The following is a 23,591-nucleotide window of genomic DNA, read 5'->3' as shown; positions in this document are numbered from 1 at the left end:
CCAAGAACCTATACCAATGGGGGAGAGATATGGACTCTACGTGCATAGAGTGTAGGCGTGCAGAGATGAATCGTGCCTCAACAGCAACAGCTCTAGTGCACGTTCGTCCACACTTCGCGCTACCTCCGAGGGCCCGGTGCAGACCGGAATGCAGTAACACACACTCCAACGTACATAGCTAATGTTCAGCTTGGGTGCGTGGCGCATCTTGTCCCCTCACCCGGACTCTGAAAAACCTGGCTATCGCCCATTTGCATACATACCCCACAGCATGAAAAGATTTACAAAATATCTGCCTTATAGCCCCTCGGCGGACTAGAGACACAAGAGACACGATGAACGCTCTGTGGTTCTGGTAGTTTAGCTTTTCTGCTGGATGGAAACACATGATCCGCCGTCAACTTACTAACTAGCGAAGCAAAGCACTGGGCTCAGAGCTTTGCAGCAGACAGCGTGTTGTTGTCGGGCGACACGCGGGAAATAGGGATCACGGTGTCACACGATGAGCAAGAAATTGGACAGCAAGCCATCACACGGAACCTCAGCTCTGTTTTCGTGGTAAGTGACATCCGAATGTCGCCTCCTTGCTTCAAGCCACTTACAGAATGAAGAACAGCACCTGACCTGCGACCCAGTGGCAGCCGCAGTCACCGATGCTGGCATGTGGGGCAAACAGGCCCCATCATGGACTGGCTTGACCCGCTGGCGCCGGAAACGTAGGCAGTCTTCCAGTGTTTAGTGCGCGGGAATCTGGCTTCGGCCCCGAGGTCCATGATCTGATGCGTGCGCGACCATCTCCAATTCATTTGTCATGCCATTTCAGACAGGATCGAGGCTGAGAGCCTTGCGAAGCTGCAATGACCGAAAGAAGACCTCCAACAGTCCTATGAGCACGGCCTTGCCCCGACAGCATGTAGAAAGACATTTACAATGCTTTGCAGTGTACACTGCGCCAGTGGAAGATACCTTAGCAAATTAAGAGGGACATGCTTCATCCCACATCCTGGGGATCCACCATACCGTTGGGCTAGCAACTTCAGCTCTTCAGAACCCGAGTTTGCCGGCCTGTTCATCGGATCCTTGATTGTGAAGTGGGTACGCTACCGTGTCTGTTTGGGTACGAGGGCATAGGCCTTGCAAGTCGCGGTTGCGATGCGCGATGGGGCACATAAATTCTGGCCTCGCTTCATTCGGTGGTTTCTGCTGTCCAGCATGTTGACTCGCCATATACGGACTCATGTCGGCGTGATCCAGTTCCACATTTATCACTGCCTTCTCTGTTCGTACATCCGAGCTCTCCGACGCACCTGGGAATGTGCCTCACATGGCCGTAAAGAATTCTTTTTGTGGGATCAATCGACATCCCTTGGGAAGAATTAGAGGCCTGACGCGGCGACAACATTTGCAGCACAATAGTCCAGCAGCTCATTCATATAAGGCTGCAGGTTCCGGGCTGTGGATGCCATGAATCCTCTGACAGCGGTCAAGAGAAAGATTGTGAGTAGTCAGGCCAGAAGGTGTTCTCTTAAGTTATTCTAGACAGCGACACGCCATTGCCATCTATCAGAGCGCGGTCGTTCAAAGATAGCTGAATATGTTGTCAAAACACGTCCAAGATCCGAACCTTAACCGTCTTTTCGAATACTCGTTGCTTTCTTGTTTGAATTTTGATCTAGACAGTCTGCAGTGTTCGTCATCTCATATTGGCCTGTAAGAACCATTTCTGAAGCCTATCCGTAGACTTTCTGCCAGGTAGCCCTGCGAAGCCACTGAACACGGGGGCTTATTAGGTGCTAAAGAACTACGAGAATGTGTATATGGACTGAGGAGGGCCCTCCAAGCTAAGAAGGGCCAGAACTCAGATGTATTTTATGAACCCCTCCCTACATCCTACTGCCTGTGGAACACGTGTGGAGGACCTCTTGACTCTGCTTTATAGCAAGCGCTGACACTTTCTGACCCGAATTTGCGCTAGCTCATCGCTTGCTCTGTGGCTGTCAGTGATTGATTGAGAGCAGAGTGAAGAGGTCTTCCACGTGGTCCCAGGTCAATGGAACATAAGTAGGGGGTCGGAATACATCTAGATTCTGGCCAACAGCAACTAGTGGGGCCGTCCGCAGCTCTTATACACACATTCTCGTAGTCTTTAGCCCCTGGCTAGCCCCTTGTGTTGTGGCTCCGCGGGGGCCTCCTGACAGTGGCAGAGCAGGTTTGCCAAGGGGCCGAACCAAATTGACTAACTGCCCAGGATTCGGCGGACTCGATGCAGTGAAGCGGATGGCCATACATATTGTAAACATCACGCTTTGAAAATGACATGAGCAGTTCTGAAGGAAACTGCTTGCTGCCACAGAATAATATCCCAAAGCAAAGCAAAGGCTCTGATATTAATCATGGAAATGTGACAGAATCACATACCCGGTGCTTTGCCTCCGCAAGCTTGAGTCCGTGAGGTACGTCCATAGACACGAAAAGAGCCGGGGAAAAGAACGCGAAGCCAGCATGCGCAAACTGGGCATGATTGTGGCACCTTATCCCGGTTGCTTCATGGTGGGAGCCAGGAAGCGATCTCCCTGCGAAGCTGATCCGACACTTGCAGACAACCTTGCTGCAATCTGTGATCACTAACCACTGATTCCGCGCCGCCAATGCTGACGGGCTTCGGCAATCTTGTCGAGGGGTCTTCGTAAGCAGCCAATGTGGCCCAATGCGGCAAATGCGCGTGATGTCGGTCATTCATTACTCCGATCCTACAAGGCCTGCATTTTCCTCTTCGAGTTAGGCGCCGGATGCCATTCAACCCGACTGACACCAGCCGCCCATACCGGGACCCCACCATGTCCGGCATCACCGTCGGCGACCATCGTGTCTGAAGATGTTGTAGATGACGATGTGAAGCTTGGCAAAGCTACAAAAGCACCGATTCCGCACGTTCCAAGACTGTAATTCTTCGTCCTCATCGACGTGGTATTTACCTCCCAGTGCGACACTTTCCACACATTTTTCAATCCTCGGCTTCACTGAGGTTTACCATCACCGAGTCTCCGCCGTTCTGGTTATCTCAACCATGTCGCAACTGAAGTACTATTCATATGTCGGCCATGGAGTTCGTCTCCGCGAACAAATAAACTACAACCAAGCCGTGCGTATTAATGATCGCATCGAATGCTCCGGACAGTGTAAGTGCGCTGCTGTCAACACTATCATAACACACGACTGATTGTTCTAGGCGGTTGGGATCATATCACGGGCGAAGTGCCGGACGAATTTAATTCCCAACTCGAGAATGCGTTCAAAAACGTTGATGTCAACTTACGTGACGCGGGTGGTCAAGGGTGGTCTCAGGTGTTCAAGGTGCGACTTTATGTTCTCGAGTTCAGTCCCGAGAAAATTGCTGCCTACGTCGACCTGACACGGAAGTGGATGCCTAATCATTCCCCTATTCTCACCGGACTAGAAGTCGCTGGACTTTCAAACCCGAACTTCAAAGTTGAGCTTGAAGTCGAAGCACACGACCCGGAAGGTGCAAAGACCGCTCTGGCCTAACACAAGCTGTTTATGTAGATGTAGTTTGCAATGCATGACGGCTTCCAATACTGCGAAGTTCATTCTCGCCGCCATCTAAGTGCTGTTGAAGTGTCGTGAAACATATCGATTCCCTTGAACAGGTCCGGTCACGCTTCCGTCTCACGTAGCTAACCCTCAGCACATTGGAACAGTGTACATTACGTGGTTTTGACACACGGTCTGAAAGATTTCAAGATGAACACTATGTCTACTTATTCATTACCCAAGAGCTACGAGGACCAGAGGCTCGATTTTCAATAGATAATTGATTATTAGATGTATACAAAGTATCCAGTACTCGATGTGTTCCTAGCGCAATGTTTTCCATCTTAGATTCAAATCATGAATGCAACGAAGGCTCCGGCGAGAGCGATCAGACTGATAGAGTTGGACGCGGCGCCACCGGGAATATCAGTTGGGACAGTCGTAGGCTGGCCCGTTGCGCCGCTGGTGGGAGTAGACGAGGTCATAGTAGCGTTGCTGCCACCGTGAGCGGGCTCGGGGGCTACAGCACCCTTGTACAGGTCGCACTGGGCATCCTTGGCTTCAGGACAATCCTCAGCGATGCAGATCGACTGTAGCTGCTTGCCTTGGCCTGGGATGACCTCGGCAGCGGGCAAGCACTTGAAGTTGAAAAGGTCGGTCAGGGCCTTGCCAACTGCAGTGATGTCATCCTTGGCGACACCGAAGGATTCAGCGGCTAAGGCAACTTGCTGAATGAAGTAGCCCATCTCAGAAGGGTCGAGATCCATAAACTTGTGCACCTCGTACATAGAGGCATCACCTCCATAGGCGGGGAAGCCGGGCATTGAGTACTTGGAGCAGCCGAGAAGTGAACCAAAGAACTGATAGAGATGCGTGAGGAGGAAGCTGAAACACCCACTTGTCAGAAATGGCGGGTGTGTAGAAGTTGGGTGAGGACTTGACTTACTGTTGCCTCGACTTCTCCGAGTTGGCAGGCTTGTTCTCCATCAGGGGAGCGGCACCACCGCCGTCGAGGAAGTTAACAGACTCACCCTTATCACCACCACGGTTTGTAGAGGCGAGATCGCCATTGAAGTAAGGCAAGAGGTTCACAGAGGTACCCATAAAGTCTCCCTTGGCCAAGATTCCAGGGACCGCGACGCCAGTGTTTGGCTCGGTGTCTATAAATATCAGCTATCAGATATCTGTAGATGAAGGCACAAAGAAGTCTCACAGTTTCCAATGACCACTGTGTTAACCAGAAGCGTCAGCAGAGTATACTGGTTCTCTGCCGTGTTTTCCTTGAGCAGAGCTGTTGTGTAGTAATCACAGATGGGGGTGTCTGTGGGTCGCTGAGCAGCAACGCTGCTAGCAGCGGCCATGGCGAGCGCGATTGTCTTGCTGTGCATTTTGAACGGCTTGAGAAATGGACACTGAGGTAAGCAGAGGAGGAGATGTAGGGCGTAGTGCAGGAGCGGTCTCTCAGAAGGAAGGCGAGCAACGTGTTGTTTATGAGTCCAGCTCAACGCCGGTCAGGCTCTCAAACTGCTTTGCGATCACGTTAGCTCGTCCAAGACAGAGCAAGATTTTGGAGACACCCAAGTCTCGAAGCGGACTTGTACGACCAAATGCCTAATTCCAACCTGCATTAGCCAGGGTTTGATGTTCAGTCTACTGTTGCTTGCCAGTCCGGGCCAGGGGTCCAGGTACTAGCGCCGGATACGAGTGATCCGTGGAGGCGGCACTGGACGGCACAACAGCGGTATTTGATTCACCTCGTCTACCATTGGCTGCATTCTCTCCCTAGGCACGGATTGGGAATGTGCCGGACGGCGGCCTACCATGATCGCAATCTGGGGAAGCGTCATTGACACCCAGCTCATATGCCCGTGGCGTAGTGGACAAGCGGCCAGGTGAGACATTGAGTCCATAACGGAGTCATGTGGGGAATGTCCCTCCAACTGGGTCAAAGAAAGAGACCTTCGGCTTTGACGGGACTTCCGGCGCTTGCCATGTTGGTGCCGACTCTTCCTTGGAAAGTGAGAGTATTTCCCTCTTGAGAGAAGGCCAAAAGGGCGCCCGGAGAAATGCACGGGCAGGGCAGTGTCTAATCATCCGCTTGATATTGTCGGAAATGACATGAACCGGCTCAGCTCGTTATCGCTTCTCCCCTACACCACCCTGTGAGGTAGACGAGTCACGGCTCTATGGATGTCGAAGATGAAGATCAAGATAGGGAAGTGTCGATCAGGTCGGACGGCATTTGTCAATGGCTTCATACGAATCAGTGTCGTGGGCGCTTGCGACTTCGCGTATGAAAGCGGACCACGGAATGCCCACCTCTCTTTGGGCTGAATAGTACGTATCTACCAAGGTAGATGAACGGCAAAGACAGCGCGTGGGCACTTGGATAAACACTGACGACTAAGAAAACTTTAAGCGCCAGACTATCAAGTTGATGGTGGTAAGGACAATCGGAGACTTATTGCGGAGAATGAACGTTTTAGAAAAGCACAATATTACATGCAAACAGGGACGCACGAGGAAGTCTTTTCTTTACATTGACGTACAACATAGCTCAGTTTTTCCACACAAATTTCTGATACCGAAATATGCAGATACGTACAGGGGAAAGAAAACACCTGCCCTGCTATTTCCTGCGGAAGAAGTAAATACTGAGACCTACATCAACTCCATGTCTGTCGGTCAAGTTGGGAGCCTGACCACCAATCCGAAATTCGTTATCGTCGGGATTGTGCAACAACGGCTGCAAGTGTCCATGGACATACGATATTGTGGCAGAGCGTGAGCACGAGCAGAGTGAAGAGGGTGAGAAGGCGCATGGGTTAGGGCCTTCGCAGCCGTTGTTTACGCGCCCCTGAGTTCCCAGCCCCTATCTAGCCCCCTGTCTCTTGGCTCCGCAGGTGCCTCCTTGAATGCTGTCTTCGATGATCTGGAGAAGCTGCGCGCACGTGTTGCGACTGCTGATAGCCTGCGTACCCATGACAACATTGGGGAATGGCAAACCACGCACGTGAGACCCAATGTACCTTACTTTGGCTAGTGAGATGAGTATGGTTCCCTTGAGTGCAGATTCCGACCAATGCAAATGCTCGCTTTGCAGTCCGGACTTGTACTATCCTTTGAAGCACTTCCCCCAACGGATTCCAAGACATAACAAAGACTGAAAACACCTCAACAGATTTTAAGGGAGTCGCATACAAAAGGGGTCAACCAAAGCCATCTGAAACCCAGGAACTTTAGAGATCATGACTTCAGATCCCATCATCAGCTCGGGGATACCAGTCTCTGTCGAATTACGCTGGACAGCTGAATAGGATATGTTAACGTTTTACAATTGTTAGGAGCAGTGTACAGTTCCATTCGACATCTTCGAATGCTTTGAAAGGGTTCCTTTCGAAAGAATCCTTTCAAGGAATTCATGTGTATTAATGAAAGATATCAAGTCTTTTACTATGAACAAAGCGGCTAGCCTCAAGGTCAGTATATGTAGAAACCACTTCTCGCGTCATTGGGAACATGTCGGGGAGCGGCGTGGGATCATCGTGATAGATCTTTTCTTTCATCATTCAAAATTGGATTACCACGCGGGCGAAAAACTCTGCTCGATTTTGGTTTGGCAATTCGCGAGCACTTTGAGAGCTTTGTGATCTCTTGGAGCTATCAATGTGCAAAGATGAGGATAGCAAAAAGCGCCGGCTTCCACGCAGCCAGAAAGTGGTCTAATGGTCGTACGTCTCAGTCACCCATCGTTTTCAATACCAAGATCCACTAACCCCTATCCAGTAATGGTTATGACTGCGGATTCTGATTCCGCCAGCCCAGGTTCGATTCCTGGTTGGACCTTGCAATCAGTATTTTTGACATTTTACTGAATTTTGTGGGTGCGCGAGGGTTTCCGCCACCCTCTGCTCTCCATAAAAACTTTAGTCATCATGAATTGTTTGATCGCGGAGCAATGTTGGTGAATCGCTTTCATGGGATGCACTCTTTGCTGCACACCTGTTTGTGTCCAGAGACTGTCGTCATGAACAAAGCTCGATCGAGATCGATTTAATAGGAAGACCTTTTTCGAAGAGGATCGTCAAGGCGCGCCAATGGAAATGGCGACATCAGATGGTCCTCAATATTGATGATCTGATACTTACACTCTCACGCTACTCGTTTTCGTGTAGCAGTTACAACAGAGTGTGAGAGGCCAAACTGTTGGTCACATAACCAGCATGCATGTGGGCGACCCAACTGCATATTTAGTGTCATCCGTGTTAACAAGACAACGAATCAGGCGCCGCGAGTGACGAGAAATAAACAGACCCGCCTCGCTGTACTTATAATAGGCCAGCTGGTTTCTAACCAGACCACGTTGTTGCAGGTGCTGGATCCTCTCCTGTCTTGGCAATATTTAGCGCTGGCTTCATTGGATGTTTCAGGGTGCTGTGCAGTTGGGCATGCAGGACAATGAGCGACGAAGATCGTACGCTAGCAAATCGTTGGATGAAGGGCATGGTGACCCCTGAGGGCCGCGCCGAGTGCACTGTCGAATTGGGGGGCTCAGTAGGATCTAGCGTCGCGGTTGACTGCTTGCAGCTGCTGCAGCCAGTTCAGATTTGAGTAGAATATCCGTTTAACACTCCATTGGGCATGGCCAGGGGCACAGATGAACCCCAACCTTCGCTCAAACTAACACTCTTGAGCTGCGAGTCCATTTAGCGACGCCGGCATACCCCTCAGTCCATGCGCGGGTTGTTCTCACCAACCTTCTTGACTCTATTTCGGCCGTCGTCGTCTACTCGAGTCACCTCGAAAACAGCCAAAGTAGCCCAAGAGATGGCCGACAGCCCGACCCCACAAGCTGCGGAAATAGCAGCGCCAGCATCAACACAAGCGGAGCCAGTGCACGAGGTGGTAATTGTGAGGCCAGCTCAGGTGGAACAGCTCCCAAGGGCGAAATACTGATCAAGAAGAAAGGTGCCCGATGTGCAACATGGACCTAACTATGATGGCGATGCCGACTCGACATACGAAGTGGTACGTGTGTACCTATGGATGACGGATCCGTACTGCGTCTCAGATCCGCGTGCGACCCGTCAGTATCCTCGCAAATTCGCTTACTTTGCCTGTCAATAGCCCCCGGAATCGACCGCTTCCTTGCGATCGAGCATCCTCGAGTTCCAAACAGAAAATGGAAGAACTTACCATTCACTGAGCGCAGGAAGTAGGTGTACTCTCAACCATAACATACATCAACTGATTGAGATGTCCAATAGAATACGTGCTACCAAATGACGAGGCAAGTCCCGTTCCCCTGTTGATAAGAAGTGGTATCGCTCTTGACCCATGATCCATGAATACACGCTGTCGGCGGGTACGAGAGGCCATTATCCCGGCCGGATCTCACCTTGTCCTTCTTGATGGTGAAGGTTAACCCTCTTTTAGCAAGAAAGCGAACGTCTTGATATAGTCCATAATCTCAACTTCCTTACTTACGACTATCGCCTCGCGTTGTGTCCCAAGAACAATGGCGCAAAACGTGTTCTCGACATGGGCACTGGCACAGGCGTCTGGGCTGTCGACTACCGCTGATGCGCATCCCGAGGCCGAAGTCATTGGGGTGGATCTGAGTCCTATCCAACCTAACTTCGTACCACCCAATGTTCGATTCGAAATTGACGATCTAGAAAAGGAGTGGACTTGGGCTCACAAGTTCGATTTCATTTTCTGCCGCTCGCTGTCCGGCAGTTTTCCCGACTGGGAGCCCGTCCTTCAGAAGGTTTACGAGTAGGTGTGATGCCCATCAGAGGTACCAGTCTGTACTGAATAGGCCTCACCGCAGTCAACTTGAACCTGGTGGTTACTTCGAGATTCAGGACGGAGCGTTCCCCGTTGGAACTGACGACAACACGATACCCAGAGACTCGGCACTCCTTCGCTGGTGCAATCTCCTCGTTGAGGCCAGTGGCAATTTAGGGCGTCCCGTTGACCAGGTCTACAATTACAGCACCATCATGCGAAAGGTAGGCTTTGTTGATTGCGTCGACCGCGACTTCAAGTGGCCCACGAATACTTGGCCAAAGAACAAGCGCTTCAAGGAAATGGGCATGTGGTCATTGGCTGCCCTTGACGCCGGTTTGGAAGGCCTGTCCATGGCGCTACTGACAAGAGGCCTGAACTGGACTATGGAGGAAACCTTAGCTTTCTGTGTCAATGTACGCAGGGAGATGCGCGATCCCAGAATACATGCCTACTGGCCCGTGTAAGTCTCGAATATTGCAAATATTCAGGAAACTTACTGACGTCGCACGACGCCAGCCACGTGGCATATGGGCGGAAACCAGAAACTGTCCCAGCGGCGGCAACGGCTGAAGATACATCGACCTGAGTGACGTGGTGATACCAGCACTCCATCTCGGCCTTCGTGGGGTAAACCAAATGTATGCACCAATACAACCATCATCAATTTTACTATTTTCGAGTTTTCAAGTATCGCTGGACGACAAAGGCCTAGCCCGGCACCTCTTTGAACATATTTTCTTTGTCCGAATCACTGTGCATCGGTAAGGCTACAGAAGATCTTGGGAAGTGATTACCAGATACGGTTCTGTCAGTAGCGTACAGTAACACTTTTTTTGTTCAACTGGCTTCATTAGAGCCACAAGGTTGGCTCGTCGGAAAGACTGACACCGCTTTCCTCGCCAGCGAGAATGGTTGGCTTCCATTTGCGCGACTTTCCCTGCAGTTCCCTTTACGTCGCAGAACAGATCTTTTGCTCCGCGATTGTGATTAGACACACTCCATTGTCTTGAGGGTCATAATGTAATGTACAGGTGGCTTACAAGTTGCTGCCCACAGCCGAACTTCACAGTGTTTGGGAACAAACGAGATCTACTGGCCTGGACCAATGTCCGTGAAAAGTTGCATGGATAATTGCCTGAGAATAGTCGCTAGGTTTCTGATCTGGAGTTAAGTTCTCATGCGTGATATATTTTACAAATATGGCCAGCTTTTGGGCGGCCTCTCACAGACAGATCCAACCCTACGCAAACCCTCGACAACGTACCGAAAAGAACTAGATCAAAAGCCACATCAAACTTGGAGAGGGCCGACACCCAGTAGTCAACATGGTCAACAACTCGCGCAAGTTCGCCTTCGAGGAGGAGCCCAGCCCCACAAGCCAGAATACGTGGCAAGCTGAAGCTCAAGGCTCTTCGGGACCTAACTATGAACCTGAGCCTGGAAGTCCGGCGGGACCTAGCATCAACTCGAGTGCTTCAACCCGACAGTCAGGCGGCTCGTTCGCGAATCGATGGAAGTCGCGGGTTTCTGGTCCCAACGATACCTCGCGACAAGATTCGGTCCCTGGATTGCCCGTCAGCACACCCCTCTCCGCCCGGAGGCCAGTCCCCCTTCAATCTGTCTACTCCGGCCTTTCTGGAAAGACGTCCAACCGCCCAATCTTCCAGCAACAACCTTCTCACTGCATGGAGAAGCGCGATTCCATGCTCTTCACAGCTGTGACGAAGACTTCAATGGCCAGCAACTTCAACGACGAACAGCCTGAGACACTAGACTTGATCAATCATGCGCTGTTGAAGACTGTGGCCCGCACTACAGTGTGTCTAGCTGAGATGGAGGTCCGTGTTGGACTGCGCACTCTTCTAGCCTGCCAGGCAGTCCAAGGCCTGGCGAATCTTCGCCAAGATGTGGCGTCCTGGAAGCTTATGGGCCCCGCGCTTACACAACGGTTGTATGGTGAACAGTCGGAAGTGCTTGACCGCTTGGAAAGCATACGCGATGCGATGCGCGATTGCAGTGCCCATGAACCCATTTGCGAGTGCCAGCTTTCGGTCTCCGACCTCATGACAGACCAATACACGACCGTGGACTTTTTCGCCGGCCGCGACATTCATGACTACGCCGAATGTTGCCACAACATTGTACTCGAAAGCAGTGACGCAAAGAACCCGGCTTCTGAGACCAAAATCATGCAGAGGATGTATCGGGGCCTGGACGACTTCTTCAAACGGAAGGAACAGGCTGGCTTTGGGGACTACGAGCCTGATAAAGCCCGATGCCAAAACTACGCATCTTTTTTTGAAGCTTGGTACAGGATGATCTCACCCGACAACAAGCCATTCCTCAACAAGTTGGATCAAGAGATGCGTCGGCTTCAAGCTCTGGCGGATCAACAGCGAAAAAGGAAGGTACACAAGAAGCGGCCGGAGTTCATAATACGCGTGACTGGTCTTCTGAAGGGAAAGTCTGTGGATAGAGGCTCCGGATCGGGGTCTTTCAGTCCCTGAGGCTAATCGCGCCATTTACTCCCGAGGATACGACGGAAATGGTTTCTTTCAGATGGGCAAGGTATGATTTTTGATGGCAAGAAGATAGATTCTTATTGCTTTGGTTTCTTATTTCGCGCATAGCTTAGGTTTGGGGAGTGATGTGATTAGGCTTAGGTTCTATTCATAAGCGCTGCTGGCAGCGCTTCAATAAATTGTCCGTTGTTTCTGTTCCTGACTGAATGTATGACACAGAGCTTCTTCGCAACGGCAAAATTAAACACGACTTATTCATTTCCATTCCAATCATGGGTGTTTCAGACTTACACCTAATCATGTCTCCACAGTGACTGATGCGTATGTTCATAGTGTATATGCCAGGTGGCCCTGCGGAGCTACTAAGCAGGGCGGTCGGTCAGGGGCTAAGGTTTACGAGAAACGTATATATAATGACTGCGGAGGGCCGGAATTCCGATATATTCCGACCCCTTACCTATATTATAATTGCCTGCGGACCTTGTGCAAGACCTCTACACTCTGCTGCCCTATACCACGCACTGACAGCATAGTACCGATTTCTGAAGAACAACAACTTTTGTTCTTTTCATCTTATGCCACGTGAACCTTGGTAGCAGCCAGCGATATGTTACTGAAATCGCCGTGAACCAAGCGACTCTTCGCGTAATGGACGACTTCAATCGGTAATATGGAACTCACCATGGAGCTTAAAGCACAAGTCTTTGTTCTTGTAACAGGTAGGTGCCTTGGGGGCTTATTCAGTTGTTTTCAAAGATCATGCAGTAACTCTGAATATTGCTGCGCCTGTTTATTAGTATACATCTGAGCTACCCAACGATAGCTGATGGCCACCTTGCTGTCCTGCTAATCTGATACCGGCACTAATTTCATCCCAGTTGGTCAACAACGTCCATGGCCGAAATCTTTGGTCATGATACATATCATCAGGCTTTTCACACTGGGGCATACATACCTCTGATCTATGTTTTTCAGTTGCACTGGATTCACTTTCAAATCCTCTGAATTTATTACACATTCAACGTAAGCGGCACAAGGTCGCTAGTTCACTATCACTCGCTGTGAATTAAGTCGGTATGCGAGACTTTGGTCAAGTATAGAAACTCGATAGCCTTCGTAGAGAAGTGTAGACTTCCCTTGACTCATATCATTCTTGTGTTATTCAATTCGGTCTTGGTGACCCTCAAACATAAAGTGTTCCACCATTACATTAGTAACAACGTCATGTCTGGCAAGTCTCAGTCGCTACAGACTGTGTCCCGGGCTCTGAGTCCAGGCGAACAAGCCGAGTTTCGTGACTTCAGTCGGATTTGTCCAACACCCTCTCCGCCTGCCGATATAAAGCAAGCCGAAGATTGGAGTCGATCTTACGCTCTACGCTTGGAAATTCCGCCCTTAGGGCACCCAGGTCATAGACTTCGAGCATCGACGCCATTGCTCGTGGGGAACCTAGAGGCCGTCGAACTCACGCCAAGTTATTTCCGGCGCAATCAGCCTTATAAGCCACCCGATATGCCTTTGCAGACAAAAGAGAGACGACGCGAACGGAACATTGCCTTGATGCAAATGTCTGGCGATCGAGGCATGATAGATTATCTCCATCATGCTTTACGACATCACGATGAAGGCTTGCTGCCCGGCTACCACAACGAAGGCTACTCGAAGTGTACGAAAACCGAAGCAGGCGCTACGATCCCCCCTTTTAACAAAGGGTTCTTTGATGACACACCTCAGGAAGACTGTCGTCGGTCAATCATGCCTGACGAGGCGCCACCGGGCGTCTGGCACTCCGGCTCTGGCAGTGATTCCTTCGCATCGCTTTCTAAGCAGTTCAGTCCGGGTAATCTTCCTGCAGCTCATTTAGATATGAACTACCCTGAAAGCAGTCGCATGGGGATTGCTGCATCAATAGACCGGAACCGACGTACTGTCACGCCTATTAACGAGAGCACCGGTCTGTTGTTTCTCACACAGAGCCGGTCAAGAATGCAGCTTTCCGATGCATCCTCAGCCAGTGATGGTCCTGAAACATCGTCACCAGGGAAGCCGGCTATCGCCCTGAATAAAGCTGGAGGAGAGGTACGCCAGGAGAGCAATCTTTCAAACACTAGCAGTACAGCTAGCATGATATGGCGTCGCATTGAAGAAAATCTCGCGGAGTCGCACAGAAATGATATTGAAACGTCGCAGTTGTCGGGCTCTAGTGGAAGGAATCCGCCTGCAAGTCTTCTCTTTGAACCGTGTCCAGAAGACTTGACGTCCAGCGAATATGATACGCAGGAGAAGAGTGACGCGAGTTCAAGCCCTTATGCTCCAGCTGCTCAAATATTTTACCAAAGGGTCGATTTCAGCGCTTTCGAATTGAGAGAGAACATGATCAATACGGCTCACGTGGTTGGGTCTGCCACCACTACTTCCAGAAGATCGCACGATATTGTCACAGAAAGTCCTGCAGATACTTCACCAAGCGCCAACTCTCACAATTTTATTGAGACAATCCCCACAACTTGTATCCCATCGGATATGGATGCTGCCTTTGAAGACGTGCCGCTCGTCACGTCCCCAAACATGCAGGCTCCTGATAGCTTTAGGCGTGCTAACAGCCGATCAACCCCGCGCGGGGGCACTCCTGAGCAGTTTAATGAAAGATTAGCACGAGTGGGCAAGCTTCAACAAATAGTCTCAAGCATTTGTCCAGGACGCGATCGGGCAAGACAAAAAATACAACGCAGTAGGCATGATGAATACCGTGATCAGTCTTACATCGAGTTATCCTCATGGAATAGCAATCACAATGACCGTCTCGATTATGAGGTCGATTTCGGACATTGGCCGACTAATCATCTTGGCTATGACTTGGAAAGCGGCTGGGTGCCAAGGCGAAGAACTTTGCGATGGCTCACGCCGGACTACCTAGCCTGTTTGAATCTCCTGATGCTCTTGGTTCATGCGGTGCTTCTGTCGTTGCTCCTGGCTCGTAACTCCGTGTAGCACATAGAAGACAGAGCCAGATTCCTGCTGAAGTGCAGTGAGATGGATCAGTGAGACGTTTCGGACATCACTTTCGTGCTTCGTGTTTCATTTGTTAGACAAAACAGGCAACTTTCTTTCCGGTGACATGGTGCAATGAATTGATGGACAGAACTAAAAATGTGCCTGATAGAGGTTGAGATTTACGGATTCAAGTGGTTCATGGACAAGCTAGTCTGGCTGCTAATCGGGATCTGAAGCATTTCCCGTCAGGTGGAGATGTCGGTTGCATCCTCCGACGTCGTTCCGATGCGGGGTCCCGAATACGTGCTAAGGGAGTGCTTCGCCGAAGTCATCTTTATTCACATCACCGTAGAGAGCTTTATCCTCTCATCTGTATTCTTTCCTTTGAATCTAGCATTTCATTGTTCAACCGCCATGTCGCAACACAGTCTCTCCGCAGCAGAGCGTCTTGCCGCGCTCAAACCGGCTCCTCCACCAGTGCCGGCCTATCTGCCAAAAGCCGGGTCGCCTTTGGCAGTCGATAAGGACCTCTACAACGCCATTTCATCCGCCCCTCGGATTCTCACGGAGGAATTTACCCTTCCTATCCGCTCCGGCCAGGCCTGGACCGCCAAGGCTGGCTCCCTTGTCCGCATCAGTACGCCCGAAGGACCTCAAGTCGGCAAGTCACCCACCCCATTGACGTACACATCTAGCTCTTCCTCGCGACCTTGGGCTGACCCTCGTCAGCGGACCTGAATATTTGGCATGCTGGAAACCCGCGAGAGCGCTTCTGGGCCTCCCGCACCCGTCAGCTTCACTCCACTCACCTCACAACCCACGATCGTCTGTGGTCCACGCTGCCATACATGCGTCCACTGCTGACCATCATCTCCGACTCGCTCGCCTGGCACGGAAGAGATGCCCACGGCGGTCGAGTCCATGACCTCCTCGGCACCCGATGTGACCCGTATATCAACTCGGTCCTAACCGGCGGCACCGACTCTTATGACTTTCACTGCCACTCCAACCTTGTCAGGGCTGTGGCACCCCACGGTCTTCAAGAGCGGGACGTCCACGATGTGATCAACCTGTTCCAGGTAACAGGGCTCGACGAACAAGGGCGGTACTTCATGAACCCCTGCCCGGCGGAGAAGGGCGACTCAATCGAGTTCTTGGCCGAGGTTGACGTGCTCATGGCCATGAGCACCTGTCCCGGCGGTGATCTATCGCTGTGGGGATTCGGCGCCGACAGCGAGAAGGACATGATCAAGTGCTGTAGGCCGCTCAAAGTCGAGGTGTTCAAACTGGAGGACGAGGGCCTGCTCGATAGATGGGGATGGAAGCCAGCAGAGGTATCTCCTTACAAGGGCAACCACGGCATGATGGTTCCGCAGGGAGAGGGCCTCGGGCCCATGTCTCGATAACCTTCATCGTTAAACTGACGGATCGCATCTTTGAACAAGGAATCGCGCCCACAGTAAATGACCGGCGTCTTGAAAGTTAATTGACACGTCTCCGGTGCAGCCATGCACAAGGCTCTCTCACTCGAGGTCCTTCAGCATCCAAAACCCCCCCCACTTCTCCCCGCCCGGCTGCAGCCGGAACCCAACTTTCTCGTAAAACGCAACGACCTTGCCGTTGTCGCCAGCAATCCCAATGTGGATGCCCTGCTCATAGCCTTTCTGTTCCCTGAGGCTCTCCACGAATGCCTCGACCAGCTTCCTCCCCCACCCCTTGGCCTGCCACTCCTCCAGCAGGTCAATGTGCATTGTGGCCCGGTGCGTTTCCCACAAGATCTCCTTGCCCTGAAGAACAGCCATGTCAAAATCATGCGCGAGCTGCAGCAGGGCCTGCTCATTCACCTCCCCATTGATGGCCCACGGCTCCCTGAAATCCCTAGACCGTGGTGCCTCGACCTCTGTCGAAGGCTCAAGCACCTCTTTGACGTATCGTCCATACACCGCCCCGAAGGCCTTCACGTCGGGACATCCGATGCAGTAGCCGACTGCCCTCCCATTGCCATCGTCAAGAACGTAGCACGTCGAGGACGACAGCAGCGTATAAGGGTGGGTCCAGATGTAGGGGGCCAGGCGCAAGGCGTGAGGGAACGGGCTCAATGACGGGGGGAGCGTGGCACGACACTGTTGTCATTCAGTATATGATATTCACAACGTGAGAGGAGAATTCGCACGATGTCCGCCGCGGCGTCAAAGTCCTCTGGCTGATAAAGACGGATGAAAGCCATCGGAATGGAGCAGGGTAGTACAAGTGGGTGGAGTCTATCTGGGCGAAGTGTACTGTCGAGTGGCAGCGCTGTTCAAGTTCAGGTCGAGATGGTAGGGCCGTGGGTCTGGCAGCGATGGGAGAAATGATTCAGGATGACACGAATCGAAGCCTTTTACGAATCAATCGCATGTTTAGTAGGCAGGTAAAATATTATGCAGGGCTAGGTAGCCGGCCAGGAGCGGGGAAGGCAACAGCGTGGGAGAACCGAAGGGCCGTCTGACGCACTCGGCATTACGGGCCGAAAGCCAACATCTCACCAACACACGGAGGTCAGATTTGTTCAACTTGTTAATTGCTTTCAATACGTTCTAGCTGTGGTATATTTTCCTCTCCAATCCAACCAGGCACGAGCGTCCATGTCCCTCTCTGAATCGCCGCAATATATAAGACTTCCTGGTATAATCGAATAGCAAGCCGCACAAACACCCCGATCCCAAAATGAAATCTCCTTTGGTGGGTCAGACTCCAGGTCATCCACCACTATGGTGCTTTTGGTGTTGTGGAACAAAAAAGAAAATAATAGAGGTTCATTGACCAAATGAGCAAGAGAAGAAATGAATATTGAAGTCAACCTTCAAAGCGGACAAGGCGCTGAGGGAAGAATATGGTGTAGAGCCCGATGAGTGCAGGCTTAAGAAGTGTTTCGGGCTCATATAGTCATGATCGCTACCCACGACCCGCCGGTGCGTGTGTCGCATCGAAAGAAAGTCGCAATATAACATAATAACAAGACAGGGTGAACGTGTCATTAGATCATGCCACCAGGCATGGGAGAGCGATTCGGCATGGGTGGCGCGTTGTAATGTGTTTGGCGCGCCCGTACGTTCATACCGTTGGCTTCGCTCGTTGCTTTGCGGAGCCTTCGGCGGTCACGGGCGCCGCCCTCGTCTTCGTCGCTGATGGAGAAGGCACTGTTGCCATCGTTTTGGAGATGAATAGCATGGTGAGGCGCAAACGGCATCTGGGGGCTGTCACCAGCCATCTCATCTTCTGCCTTGCGCCCACCTCGGAACCCGAGCACGTTGCGTCGCTTGGGGTTGATAGGGGGCAGAGGTGGCGCATGTGCTGGATTATTTGCAAGAGCGTGAAGATTCGGCGTCGACGCTGTCGCGAGCAGACTGCCGGACCGAGATCTCGTGCCACTGCGAGAGCCGCTGCGAGATCTGGCCTCCTCTGGGAGGTTGACAGTAGGCACGCGTGACGTGCTAGAAACGAAGGTCGGCTCCGAAATGTCCCGCTTTCTCACCGCTCTCTTGGTCGATTCGTCCAGCTTGTGGAAGCCGCCGCCTTCGAGGTTGGGCGTGGGAGGTGCCGATGGTCGTCGCGGAAGTTGAACTGGGGGAGCTTGGGCGCTTGAGTTCATGAGAGGTGACGGCATGGGCGCCATGGGCGAGACCGGCGATGCCTGGCTCGAGTCGTAGCCGCCACGATGCTGGGGCTGGACACGTAGGTTGCCTGAGATAGATCGATCAAAGTGCCCAGGAGGAGGCCCAGGAAGTGGACCTGACGGCGGCGCAGAGGGCGGATGTCCGCGTGGGGGCATAATGGGGGAGTGTCGGATGTCAGTACCTGGGAGGCCTGGCGACCGGAGCATGGCACGGGGTGAGCCACCGTTGGTGCCAGGAGCCAGGCCTTCATGGGGGGCTGACGTATTTCTGAGCCTGGCTGGACGGCTTTGAGACCGGCTGCCGTTGCTGTTTTCAGACCCGCTCCGATCTCGTTCGGTCCTTGACGACGGGCGCGAAGATTGAGGCGTTCCACCACCATATGATGATTCCTGACTGGGACGGGGCTGGTAAGCAACAGGAGGCGGCCTGCGTTCACGGGATGGGGATCGATGTCCTTGCGGTCGCTCACGATTCGTGACTGGGCGCGGGGCTGGCGCTGAGGGTGGCATGGGCGGCGGCCCGGAAGATAACTGATGTCGTTGCTGTGTTTCGGTTTCCTTGAGCTTCTGAAGTTCTCTCCGCGCCTGCCTGAACGCACGGAGCCCTGCGTGCATCCCTTCTTCCTTGTCTTCTTCCACTTCTTGAACTTCCTTACACGCTGACTGTGGCGTTGGTGCCGCTGTTTCATCGATAGACTGCTGCTGCTCCTGCTTCGAAGGCGATGCTTTTTCCGGCTCTTCTTCCATGGGAGAAAGGGGGTCCTTGCTTTCAAAGTCGAAACTCCGCTTGCTTGGACTCGGGGAGCTACTCATGGTGGATGCACCAATACCGAGCATCTTGTTGACCTTGGGTGGTGGCGGAACTTGTTCGCGCTCTCGGCTGCGGTCGACGAGGGAGCCACGGCTCGACTTTGAAATGAGAAGGTGGAGTGGGTTCGACCGCGATGGCAACGGCTCACGTTCCGAAGGTTGCGGTGATACAGAGCGACTGTCCGATTCGACATAGGATGTCAACCTTTCACGAACGCGTCTTGCGCCATCTGCTAGATGACGAGCAAAGTCGTCTTCCTTCTCTTCAGCGTGCCTGGTTTCCGAACGTAATCTAGCATCAGATGGCGCAGGCATGGGCTCTTCCCCCCGTTCTTGCTTGGGGCGCTCCTCGATCGTGTTGATCCTGCTGTCGAGTTTTGATTGGCTGCTGTCAAAGTACGAAGACTGCCAATCGGGAGATTGTGAGTCCCATGGATTAGAGGAGATGCTCAGGTCGGACATGCCGTTGGGATCGTACTGCCCATACATGCTTTTCGGAGCATTGAGAGAGCTTGAAGCAGGACCTCCATAGATGGATGATGCATCACTATCTGACCGAAGGTGCTGGCGCACTATTCCGCTCAGGCCCGTCGTTGGGCCCAAGGTGGGAGAATCGTCAGGAGAGCTTTGGTGAGAGTGAGAAGCAGAGAGGCTTGGACGTTCGGATATCGGTGAGGGTCCACCTGACATCGAAACGAGTGATAGAGGTGTGGGAAGCGCAGATTCACGAAGCGCAGGATGATCCTGATCGGACGGGCGCTGCCGAGTACCTCGAGATGATGTAGAAGACTGCGATGGACGAGGACGCAGAGGTTGGTCATCTTCAGTATCGAGGAAGGTTCCATTAAACGCAGCCTCCTCTTGCACAGTTGGCTCTGTTTGCAAAGCAGGTTCCGTCTTCTCGAACGGTGCACGATGAGCAGAAGAGGATGAACGTGATCGCGACCGACTTCCATTCGTCCGAGAGGCAGAGGAACCAGTACGGTATCTCTCGGTCGGGGTCTCACGCCCTTGTTGAAGCTGGATTTGCTTCTGCGCGTACTTCGTCTCGTCATACTGCTGACCAGGCTTGTTGAATACACCCATGGAAGTGGCCTTGCCTAGGTCGTTCGGCTGAATGTTGAGTGGGCTCCGTTCCTCGGTTTCGCTGATTGGAGGGCTCAGGGGAGCAGCAACGTTAGTGCCAAAAGCTGTCTTCGATTCGGGAATACTGGGAACGCGGGTCCCGAAATCCAGAGTACCCATTGACGACGCGGTCATCGGTGGGCTCATCGAACGCAGGTTAGGTGCACTGGCCTTAGCCAAAAGCTTGCGGTCGCCAAAACGATCTGTGAATAGTCCAGTCGTAGGCGAAGGGGCGTTTGACATGTCGGGTGTGCGAGAACCCAAGTTCCTTTGGCGGGAGAGAGTGTCCATTCTCGATAGAGCAGAGTTTTGTTGTTCGTGGAGATCGTTCAGCAACCCTGTCTCGTAAAGACGCCGCGTCCTCGTTACGCTTCGCTCTAATGCAGGTGTGGCAGCTGATGAGTGGCTGGATGCCCCCGTTGACTGCCAGTCTTTGGACATGGCGTTGGGCTGGGAAGTGACGGATGTGGCGGCCGTCGAGTTACGGCCGACTGAAGGAGCAGAGGACATGCTAGAGTTGGTCTCGCGTTTGCGGTGGACGTCTGCCGCAGGCGGAGACTCGGCTCGAGGTATATCGATGCTGAGGTTGACTTGGTCCTGGCGCTCATCTGTTGACGTTTGCCTATCCTTCTCGCTTTGTCTCCAGCGTTGGAAGGATGACATGGCCACATCGTCACCGTAAAGTGCTCGGCCCGACATGCCGCCATCGAGGTTTTTTGTAGACGCTCCACCACTGGGGAGCTTGTATATTTTCTGACGTCCGCCAAATAGGTTGTTGCCGTCAACGGGTTTAGCCCGATCCATGATGCTGCCAGACGTCGAGCCTTCAGATGAGTGGAAAGAGTCCATGCGAGCAAACGGTGCCTTGCCCCTGATGGACTCAACCTCTGCAATATCACCCAAGCCCGGGCCGAAACCGAAGTCGAGCATTCTGGATTGCCGTTTGGGAAACAATACGCTGTCGTCGCTAGCCTTCCCAATCTTGGAGGTTGGATCATCTTGCTCCTTTAACATGGAAAAACGTGCTGACAAGCCTGTCATCAGCAGACTGGTTCGGAAATCGTCACTCGAAGGGAGTGCCGTAGCGAGGTCGATCTCTTTCTTGGGTTCCTCTTCTGTTGTCTTCTTATTCTTGCCGAAAAGTCTGAAGGGCGCAGGCGAGTCTGAGTCGTGTGAGACCCGAGGCGGTGCCTCTTCCTTCGTCTTCTTCTTCGTGCGGAACCGATTCATGGTGTTGTCGGTGCTTTGGAATCAAATGGTGTTGTGCATGGACGTCGTGACCACCTCGATTATGGGGCCGAAAGTTGTAGAGGAGAAAAGTTGGGTGAGCGTTGTTTTCAAAGGGGTTCCATACAGAAAGTGAGAATGGACGATTGGACGTCACAGCAGATTTGTGTCGACCAGCGGATGATCCGACGGAGGCTGTCTCGAGCTATGAAGCTAAGCCAGCGAGTCAGTAAATGGCTTGTGGCGAGGATCCCATGTCAAGAAGACTCGGAGAGAGTGCAATGCTGCAGAATGAGCACAAGTAGCATCAATTGCTGGTTGCACTGTCCGATCGATGACAAGTCATGGCACAAGGGGCAATAGAGGGGTTGGCCTTTCTTAAGACCGCTGTGCCAGATTGCGGAGATAGTCGTTGGGAACGTACCTGGCTGCAAAAGGCTGATAACTGGCCCGTGTGAGTAGCGTTTCACCACGAAGAGATCAGTCGATTGTCAACGTTTCGACCGTTGTACTGATTGTCCAAGCTTCCCTTCGTCTAGTCGCTGGCGGTGCACGAGCAGGGGTCACGAGAAGACGACTGCTGCTTGCCGAAACCAAGATGGATGCGTGTGAGAAAATCCTCGTGGTCGACTCCCGTGAACGAGGGTTCGCTTTGTGGTGCGGTACAGATAACTCGATTGTTTCTGTCTGGTCAGCCTGTGGCAGTACGCTGTGATTTGGAAGTAGCTGCAAAGGCGACTGCAAAAGGGTCTTGGTCGCTGTAAGTAGCGAGAAGGCGAGAGCGGCGTACGACAACGTCGAGGGGCGGGCTTTTCGTATCAAAGAAGGGGCTGCGGACAGTCGAAGGCAGATGTCGTCGTGGTTATGGGCGTCGATGGTGCGTCGGCAGGTTGTTCGTTTGGCAGCAGGGGGGCCTTGGTGGAGCAGATGCAAGGCGAGATGTAAACGCCAAAGCCGATCGGTTTGAAAAGAGGGGAGCAGCCTTGTGCCTGGCTATGATCGTGTTCGGGGGTCCGACGTCGTTGACTCGCAACGTCAAAGGCGCAAGTAGTGGGCAAGCAACGACTCGGTCTGCTGAAGTGTGAGAAGGAGAATGCTCGAAGGGAAAAAGAATGAACGAAAGTCTGAAGCTGGAGGCGTTTGACCTGACAGGATGAGAGATGGGTCGATGGGGCACAGACTGTGAGCGAGGGCGGACGACAAGAGGTCCAGGCGGCGGAACCAGAAGAAATTGGGACTCCGAGCGACGAAGCAGAAGAAAAGACAGGCCGGGGCAAAACAGCAAGGGAGGGTATCCCACCTCCAACGTGCGCTTCCTTAGGGCGTCCCCTCCATCTTGGTAGCACTTGACGGTACCTTGTTCATTGGCATCAGGGGGTATCCAGGGGCCTGCCCCTGGGGGCGTGTTCAGCGTTGAGAAGGCGTCCAGGGGTAGTTCCTGGAACGCGACAGGGGCAAGCGCCGCGGAATGTAAGGTTATGTGGGGTCGTACTCGCCTGCCTGCCACAATTGGGTGATTGTAGGCGGGTTGTCTAGCGTGGGCAGGTATCCGGCTTTCTGGGGCGTGCCAGCAGAATGGGGTTAGTTAGCTGTGAGGGTGAAAAGGGTCATGGCTCTGAGTTCCTGAATGGAACGCGCGCCGCAAGCTTCAGAGGGGTTTGCGGGGAGAGTAGAAGACCGACATTCTCGAGCACACCATACCGTCATCTCTCGCTCGATGGCGAAGCTCAGCCATCAAGACAAACCAATCCCCCATCAACGAGTTGACTGCTTGCTGGCTGGAGTCACCTTAGAGTACCTATCTTACCTAAGTAGAGTACCTCGGTACCTCGGTACCTCAAGGTAGACATGTAATGAGGTACCTGAGGCTTTGGGTAGGTGGCACCATGATCAGTCTGAGATTATGGTGTCAA

The 23,591-nt window shown here is 52.5% G+C and overlaps 7 protein-coding genes and 1 pseudogene across 8 annotated transcripts; 5 read left to right on the top strand and 3 right to left on the bottom strand.

The window, feature by feature from the left end:
* Nucleotides 1-3,067: 3,067 nt before the first annotated feature.
* On the top strand, nt 3,068-3,546 carry VDBG_09643 (endoribonuclease L-PSP; the record flags this gene model as incomplete). The annotated part of the gene is made up of 2 exons (XM_003000402.1): nt 3,068-3,179; nt 3,230-3,546. The coding sequence occupies 2 exons, from the start codon at nt 3,068-3,070 to the stop codon at nt 3,544-3,546; spliced, it is 429 nt and encodes a 142-aa protein (XP_003000448.1).
* A 356-nt stretch (nt 3,547-3,902) lies between these two features.
* Nucleotides 3,903-4,940, bottom strand: VDBG_09642 (conserved hypothetical protein; the record flags this gene model as incomplete). The annotated part of the gene is made up of 3 exons (XM_003000401.1): nt 3,903-4,437; nt 4,499-4,712; nt 4,766-4,940. The coding sequence occupies 3 exons, from the start codon at nt 4,938-4,940 to the stop codon at nt 3,903-3,905; spliced, it is 924 nt and encodes a 307-aa protein (XP_003000447.1).
* Nucleotides 4,941-7,333: 2,393 nt separating this feature from the next.
* On the top strand, nt 7,334-7,396 carry VDBG_15209 (annotated as a pseudogene). Its single transcript has one exon. The product of its transcript is annotated as a tRNA-OTHER (tRNA).
* Nucleotides 7,397-9,070: 1,674 nt separating this feature from the next.
* Nucleotides 9,071-9,931, top strand: VDBG_09641 (conserved hypothetical protein; the record flags this gene model as incomplete). Its single annotated transcript, XM_003000400.1, has 3 exons — nt 9,071-9,330; nt 9,374-9,805; nt 9,862-9,931. 3 exons carry the CDS (start codon nt 9,071-9,073, stop codon nt 9,929-9,931), a joined length of 762 nt encoding a protein of 253 aa, XP_003000446.1.
* A 739-nt stretch (nt 9,932-10,670) lies between these two features.
* On the top strand, nt 10,671-11,852 carry VDBG_09640 (predicted protein; the record flags this gene model as incomplete). The annotated part of the gene is made up of 1 exon (XM_003000399.1): nt 10,671-11,852. One exon carries the CDS (start codon nt 10,671-10,673, stop codon nt 11,850-11,852), a length of 1,182 nt encoding a protein of 393 aa, XP_003000445.1.
* A 3,423-nt stretch (nt 11,853-15,275) lies between these two features.
* VDBG_09639 (meiotic chromosome segregation protein) lies at nt 15,276-16,267 on the top strand (the record flags this gene model as incomplete). Its single annotated transcript, XM_003000398.1, has 2 exons — nt 15,276-15,498; nt 15,591-16,267. The coding sequence occupies 2 exons, from the start codon at nt 15,276-15,278 to the stop codon at nt 16,265-16,267; spliced, it is 900 nt and encodes a 299-aa protein (XP_003000444.1).
* A 117-nt stretch (nt 16,268-16,384) lies between these two features.
* Nucleotides 16,385-17,088, bottom strand: VDBG_09638 (conserved hypothetical protein; the record flags this gene model as incomplete). The annotated part of the gene is made up of 2 exons (XM_003000397.1): nt 16,385-16,984; nt 17,035-17,088. The coding sequence occupies 2 exons, from the start codon at nt 17,086-17,088 to the stop codon at nt 16,385-16,387; spliced, it is 654 nt and encodes a 217-aa protein (XP_003000443.1).
* Nucleotides 17,089-17,877: 789 nt separating this feature from the next.
* VDBG_09637 (conserved hypothetical protein) lies at nt 17,878-21,681 on the bottom strand (the record flags this gene model as incomplete). Its single annotated transcript, XM_003000396.1, has 1 exon — nt 17,878-21,681. The coding sequence occupies one exon, from the start codon at nt 21,679-21,681 to the stop codon at nt 17,878-17,880; it is 3,804 nt and encodes a 1,267-aa protein (XP_003000442.1).
* Between the last annotated feature and the right edge of the window lie 1,910 nt (nt 21,682-23,591).

Source organism: Verticillium alfalfae, genomic scaffold (genome assembly GCF_000150825.1).
Source record: "Verticillium alfalfae VaMs.102 supercont1.15 genomic scaffold, whole genome shotgun sequence".
Lineage (NCBI taxonomy): Eukaryota > Fungi > Ascomycota > Sordariomycetes > Glomerellales > Plectosphaerellaceae > Verticillium > Verticillium alfalfae.
This window is presented reverse-complemented; position numbering and strand designations above follow the sequence as displayed.